Raw genomic sequence first — 7,668 nt, 5'->3', positions numbered from 1 at the left:
GGTTATTGCTTGATTTTCTGGTATAGGGTGTTCAGAAAAATGTTTTTTCGATATTCATTTTCGGTCCCTTAAGCCTTTGAAAGCTTGAAACCTTATTGCTGAGTTTCAAAATCACATTAACTAAACATCTCTGAAGTTTCAAAATGATTTTCTAGGTATTTCTTGAAAAATTAAAAAGAAAATATCAAAAACTGAAAGCATCTTTATTGTAGGGTAGTGATATAGAGAGATAGATTTCCTCATTCCTAAAAAGGAATCCCATTTTTATTGAAGATAGGGATTTTCCAGAAAAAAGTGAAAATAAAACCCTTTTTACTTTACTTAGTGGTAGTTATTTTTTTTTTTATTAGAATTCGCTGAAATCGCAAAATTTAAATGGCGTACAAAATATTTGAAGTTGGTATAGATAGACAAGCAAAAGTCATATAGAAAAAATAAAAATTTTCATGTTTGATATTTTGAAAACTCATTTTAAGAATACCGACTTGGTACTGTATTGTTGCCCAGTATTTAAAATAATATATAAAGTATATAGTATTAATAATAGTAATAATATATAGTATTTAAATAAACTGTACCCTGGTAGAATGCTTACAGATGCCGTTGAGAGTACAGAGACGCACCAGTTTCTCCTTTCGTCAAGGATAGGCAATATATTTAATGAACATTGTCGAACCAACTGCAAATTTTATATTGTTTTTCTATATTAAAAATATTTGCTTATTTTTCTATGAAATACGTAACATAATATAAAATATAAATGAAAAATTTTAAATGCATTTTAATTTTTATTTAAATTTTGAATATAAACTATTTTTTTTAAATTTAACTTTACTTAATAAGCAAAAAGAGAAAATGAAACTTTAATTTGCATAGCTCGATAACCGACTTTTTTTCTTCAGATGTCTTATAATTTGATAATTCATTTTAAAAATGATATCATTATAAGCTTAAATGGTTCATAAGCAATAAACAATATATTTAAGGTTATTCATTGGATAAACTTTTTTTGCTATATCACGTGAAATATTTAAACGAATAGTGAAATTTTTGCACAGAATAAATATCGTGAGAAATAATGATTAGTTTATCAATATTGAAATTATTTTAATATTACTATTATTTTATTAACTATTATTATTATCATACACTTGAAAAAGTAACTTTTAATAACTAGTTACAATTTTTTATTATTTCATTTAATAACTGTCTAAAAATTTTAAATTGAAAATTATAAAAATTTTACATCATTAACATGTTGGAAATGCAATCACCAAAAACAGAACTTTCCTAACGCATGCGCTATAAGAATCGCTTAGTCAGCAACCGCTTATAAATAATAATGATTCCTTTTCTGAATTGGTAAATAAAAAGACTGTTAGATTACCGAAGATAGAATTGCCCAAGTATGATGGTTCAATTAAAGGATGGATTGGGCTTTGGAGTTTGTTTAAAAAAATTAATGATGACCCAGATTTATCGGCAGAAGACAAATTTGTTTATTTAATTCAGAGCACTGCAGAAGAATCACGTGCTCGTGACCTTGTGGAGAGTTTCTCCCCTACCGCTTCGAATTATCCTCTTGCAATCGAATGCTTAAAAGCGCGTTTTGGGAAAGATGAACTTCTCATTGAAGTAAGAGAACTGCTGAGTTTAGTTTTAAATCATAATAAATGCAATTTGGTTAAACTTTATGATAACATCGAAGCGTACTTAAGAGCCTTAGGTACGTTAGGAGTTACTTCGGACATATATGCAGCAATGTTGTACCCACTGGTAGAAAGCTGTTTGTCAGATGACATTTTGAAAACATGGCAGCGCCATATTAGTTCTCTTTTTGTAAAAAATAGGGAAGAGGGGAAAGTAAATAAATTAACTCTTCTCTTGGAATTTTTGAAATCAGAAGTAGAAGGAGAACAAGGATTAGCCATTGCTAAAAATACATTTGATCATGAAAGAGAAACACATAAGAAATATTATAAGCGTAATTTTAATGAAAACAAATATGATATTCCTACTGCTTAAGGACTGTTAAATACAAATGATAATTTTGAAAGAAAGTGTATTTTTTGTGCTAAAAAACATTATTCTTCAGATTGCAATGAAGCAAAAAATAAGAGTTTGGATGAAAGACGAGAGCTAGTTAGGAAATCTGGTTGCTGTTTCAAATGTTTAAAAAAGGGTCATGTTTCTAAGGAGTGTTATTGTAAAATAAAGTGTTTTTGTTGCTGTAAATTTCACTGTACAATAATGTGTCCAAATTTTTCCAATGAATCCAAAATAGCAGATACCTCTAAACCTGGTGAATATTCGAAAGATCAAATACTAACAATTCAGTCGAATAAAAATAGTGTATTGTTACAAACTTTACAGGTATATCTTAGAGCTAAAAATACTAAACACCTTATACGGGCCCTGATTAATACAGGTAGCCAGCATTCCTATATTAGTGCAAAGACTGTAAAATTGATGAACTATGAGAGTTTAGGAGAACTTCCGATAATACATAGCTTATTTGTTGGCCTTAAATCTCCGCAGCAAACGCATCGCTGTTTTAGAGTATGTTTAACAAGTTTGGATGAAGCTCACAATTGTAATTTCGAAGTATTAGAACAAGAAAAGATATGCGCTGACATAAGGAAAGTTCCTCATGGACCATGGATGAAAGAACTTCGGAAAATAGGAATAAATTTAACTGATTTGGATTATCGTTCCTCTTGCGCAGTCGATTCTGAGATTCAGCTACTGATAGGAGTAGATGTTGCTGGGAAGCTGTTAAACGGTTAAATTCAGAATTTAGAAGCTGGGCCGGTTGCAGTTGGTACTCACCTGGGTAGGACAATCATGGGGAAAATTCCACACTTGTCTCCTGCTTCGGAATCCTGTTTGTCAATCATATCCTTACTCACTAGTGACAGCCTGCCAGACATGTGGAGTTTAGAAAGAATAGAAATTACAGACCCAGTCGAAAGTCAAACGAAAATTGAGCTTTGCCAGGCTGCTTATGAACATTTTCAAAGCAATCTAAAATTTAACAATGAAGGTAGGTATGAAGTGAAGTTACCTTGGCTTCAGCTACACCCTGCACTTTCTGAAGGGAGAGAATTAGCAGAAAGAAGATTGCGAACAATAATTAACAGATTGAAAGCAGCTCACATCCTAGAAGCTTATCAAGATGTCTTGTTGGCTTGACTGAATGAAGGAATTATTGAAGAAGTGAATATGGATAACGAGGTTCTACCTGGACATTTTCTTCTCCATAGAGCAGTAATTAAAAACTCATCAACGACAAAAATAAGACCCGTTTTCGATGCTTCAGCACGAACGAATAATTCAACCTCTTTGAATGAATGTCTTGTCAAAGGGCCTAATTTTATAGAACTTATTCCCACTGTTTAAACTCGTTTCCGCATGAAAAAATTTGCGGTAACCGGGGATATTAAGTAGGCCATTTTACAGGTCAGTGTGTCTAAAGAAGATAGGAACTATTTAAGATTTCTCTGGATCATAGACTGCGATTTGAATGAACTAAAAATTTACAGACACTGCAGGGTTGTTTTTGGACTCACATGTAGTCCACTTTTGTTAAGCGCCACTCTTAAACACCACTTAGCGAAGGCTCCACCTCAATTGAAGGACACTGCTTTGTTGTTACAGGACTTTTTTCATGTTGACAATTGTCTCGCCAGTTTCGACAGAATTGAAGACAGTGAAATTTTTTTGGAACAATCTAAAGAATTATTATTATCTGTAAAATTTGATTTGAGAGGATGGCAGAAAAATTACTCTTTCTTGGAGACTGACCCTATTCCAACTATAATCACTGAAAAGACAGAGAAGCTGGAAGAAGGAAATTTAATTTCGGCATTGGGACTTTACTGTGATTTATCAAAAGATGTATTGTACTGCAATTCAAATTATAACTTAACTAAAGATCCTTTTCCAGTTACAAAAAGGAAAATTCTGGCTGTTGCTCAACAAATTTATTATCCGTTATCCTTTTACGTTGTTGCCAAAATTACTTCTCCAAGATTGCTGGAAACAAAATATTCCATGGGATAAAGAACTGCCTAAAGATATCGCAAAGAAATTTCTGAATTGGCAAAATCAAATTGTACTTTTGAAAGACATTTTTATTTCTAGATGATTGATGAAAAGAACTTTTCCCTTGAAACACTGTAGCCTTCATGTGTTTGCTTATGCCAGTCAATATGCTTATGCTGTTTGTATTTTTATTCGACTAGAAACCGAAGAATCCGTGTCCTGAGAATTAGTCAGAGCTAAGAACAGAGTATCATCATTGAAGGCTATAACGATCCCGAGACTTGAGTTTTTAGCGTGTTTAATTGCTGCTCGCCTAGCTGAGAATGTTAAAAAAGACATAAAAGAATCAGATATTGAAACATACTATTGGACTGATTCCACGAATGCTCTTGGGTGGGTAAAAAGAGAAGATTATTGGGCTACTTTTGTCACCAATCGAGTAAAGGAAATTCGAACTATATCTCATCCTAATGATTGGCATTACATACCTGAAAAATATAATCCTGCAGATATACCGTCTCTAGGTTGTACCATCAAACACCTAATTGAATCAAGATGGTTACAGGGCCCGGAATGGCTAAAGTATCCGAAGGAAAGATGGCCTAAATCAGTTCAAATTGAGATGGACGAGGAAATTTTAAGTCAAGAGAAGAAGAAAACTGCTATTGTAAATACAGAGAAGATATGGTATCAAAACAAGTTTTCTTCATTCCCTAAGTTTCTAAGAACAATCTTTTGGGTGATGCGTTTCCCTTCTAATGTTAGGAAGCCGAGGTTACAAAGGTATTCTCTTACACTCACCGTTGAAGAAATAGAGCAAGCTGAAGTAATTTTATTGAAAGCCATACAATTAGAAGCTTTTGGAACCGTTTCTAATCCTATTTTGAAATCATTACAGTCACAATTGGATGAATCTGGTGTACTTCGAGAGACCACCCGCTTGATTCAACAAGAAGACACCGATGATTTTAAACGTCCCATTGTGCTTCCGAGTAAACATCCTGTTGTTGATTTGCAGATACTTGAACATCATCGTAAGTTGAGTCACGCTGGAGTTCAGACCTTAATGACTCTATTAAGAGAAAAATTCTGGGTAATAAAATTTAGAGGAACTATTCGTCGAGTCATTAGGGGATGTATAAACTGCCAACCATTTAAAGTTCAGAATGCAGAGGTATTGCCAGCTCCTTTACCTGAGAAACGTGTGAAAAACGCTGCTGCTTTTGAAATAACAGGCATAGATTTAGGAGGACCACTGTATTTAAGTAATGGAGAAAAAACATGGTTTGTTTTACTTACGTGTGCAATAATCAGAGCAGTACACATTGAACTTGTTCCATCACTGATCACTGAAACCCTCTTACTAGCTTTCCGAAGGTTCGTTTCAAGAAGAGGAAGACCCTCTCATGTCTACTCTAACAACAGCAAAAACTTTATAGGAGCTAATAATATTTTCCAATCCATTAACTGGCAAAAAATCGAAGAAATAGCTTCAATACAAAGAATTAAGTGGACGTTCATCCCTCCTACCACCCCGTGGTGGGGCGAATGGTGGGAGCGTCTTATTAGAATGACCAAGGGAATATTGCGAAGAGTATTGGGATGAGCTCGGCTAAATTTTGATGAACTGTATACCATTTTGTGCGAAGCTGAGAGCATTATAAATAATCGGGCTCTAAATTATCTTTCCGAAGATGTCGACGACTTACATCCTTTAACTCCATCTTTATTTCTGAAAGAAATCCGATTTGGAAGTTTACCTGAACTAGACGTATATGATTCAGCACATCTGAATAAACGCTTCCGCTATCGCCAGAAATTAAAAGAAGATATAATGAAAAGATTCTGTATTGAGTACTTGGGACAATTGAAAAATCATTCAAAAAACAAACTCCCCACCACCCTTAAAGTTGGCCAAATTACTCTTGTTGGAAATGACAATGCTAAAAGATTAGAATCGCCTATGGCTAAAATACTGGAACTTTATCCTGGAGTTAATAGAAACTCTCGTGTAGCACGAATAAAAACTATGAATGGAGAACTTGTTCGACCATACCAAAGACTTTATCCATTGGAAGTAGAAGATGAAAAGAGATCCTCCTTGATTGAAGAGTCAACATCAATAGAGACTTCGATGGCGAACTGTCAAGAACAAAAAACCCGATGTGGCCGGGTAGTAAAATCTGTTCAGAGACTCGAACTATGACTTTATACACTAATATGACTTTGATTGCGTACTTTCCTTTATATTTCTTAAAGTACGCAAGGTGTGAGCAATGTCGAAAATGCAACCGCCAAAAACAGAACAATCCTAACGCATGCGCGTTAGGAGTTGTAGTCATCACACTTAAAAAAAGGCAGCATGTCAGTTGTCATCTAGTGGCATATATTTTTTTCTGTAATTTACTTGTGCTAATAAATATATATCTATGTTTTTCCAGATCGTTTATTTTGTTAAGAAATCTTGTACAGAACCCGGCGTCAAAAGAATCTAAGAAAGGGGCAAGTACCCTTTACAAATCATTTTAAACTCTATTGTTTACATCGAAAGCAAAAAAACATATTGTAGAATTTGCAATGTTTTTCCAGAAAAAAATATTTAAAAAAAAACTATTACTAGCATTAATTAAATAATGAATAATTATTCCTCGAGTATCCGACTTTGTAAGCTTTTAGAGCTTAATAATTGATAAGTAAACTTTAGAAAATAATGTCTGCTATTCAGCGCATGTTTATTAAGTGGGCTTTTCTAATTAGGCTAAATGCGACTCCTGCAAGTGACGTAGGGTGAGTATCTCGATCCTGATTAATTACTGAAACGTGGAAGCTTTTACGTTAGCAACTGTTCTTTTTATTCTATTTCGAGCAAGCCAAGTCCGTCAATTATCAATTATCTTAAGTGACACATTCTATATTCTTTCACAAAGATTTCTCTTCTTTCAATATATATTTCTTACAAAACACAAAGACATGCACGGAACCTTGCAGAACGTAATCAAACTAATTATGCATCGAAGTTGCCAGGTACACAAAACAAAATTATATCACGGTTACAGTAAAAAAGATAACCAAATAATAAATCTAAATTATGTAAAATACATATACGAGAAACAATTACATTTTATCAAATTCGATGTATGATACGGCGTGGTATTTAAATAACTTCATGTTAATTAACATTCTAACTTATGTGGAGAAACTTAGCTCAACTTTAACACACCATTTTGCTTATAAATGTACAGCTGGCTATGACGTCATAGGGTAGTGCAAGTACTTAAGTGTATATTGATGATGTGCAAGTACCCAATTTGATCTAATGATCATTTTTGATACACTGGGAAGGAATTCTTCTCAGAAAAGTTGCATGAAATGTACGAAGGTTACTAAACCCATTTTTTCCGAATGTTTTATAAATTTTATCAGAAATATATATAAAAATTACAATATTTGAGTTATCCATACCAGTCAACAATCAGAATCTTTTAGGTTTTATTCTGGTGTCAAACAGGCTTGTTCACTTTCTCCAACAATCTTTTAAATTACTATTGGCTGGATTATGAACAGAGTATCAGAGAATAAAACGGAAGGTAGAACATTGCTGAATAACTTTCCGATCTTGATTAT

The 7,668-nt window shown here is 33.4% G+C and overlaps 1 protein-coding gene across 1 annotated transcript; it reads left to right on the top strand.

Annotated features, from left to right (window-relative positions):
• The first annotated feature begins 3,222 nt into the window (after positions 1-3,222).
• On the top strand, positions 3,223-6,250 carry LOC107439688 (uncharacterized). The gene is made up of 3 exons (XM_016052364.3): positions 3,223-3,267; positions 4,307-5,603; positions 5,694-6,250. Exons 1-3 carry the CDS (start codon positions 3,223-3,225, stop codon positions 6,248-6,250), a joined length of 1,899 nt encoding a protein of 632 aa, XP_015907850.3.
• The last annotated feature ends 1,418 nt before the right edge of the window (positions 6,251-7,668 follow it).

Source organism: Parasteatoda tepidariorum, chromosome 2, assembly GCF_043381705.1.
Source record: "Parasteatoda tepidariorum isolate YZ-2023 chromosome 2, CAS_Ptep_4.0, whole genome shotgun sequence".
Taxonomy (NCBI): Eukaryota; Metazoa; Arthropoda; class Arachnida; order Araneae; family Theridiidae; genus Parasteatoda; species Parasteatoda tepidariorum.
This window is presented reverse-complemented; position numbering and strand designations above follow the sequence as displayed.

Bases quoted from the DNA above. Each gene is read 5' to 3' on its own strand.
- LOC107439688 (XM_016052364.3), top strand. From the start codon at position 3,223: ATGGATAACGAGGTTCTACCTGGACATTTTCTTCTCCATAGAGCA. The intron at 3,268-4,306 runs GTAATTAAAAAC...TCATCATTGAAG, and splicing joins ATTTTCTTCTCCATAGAGCA to GCTATAACGATCCCGAGACT. The intron at 5,604-5,693 runs GTCTTATTAGAA...TTTTGTGCGAAG, and splicing joins GTGGGGCGAATGGTGGGAGC to CTGAGAGCATTATAAATAAT.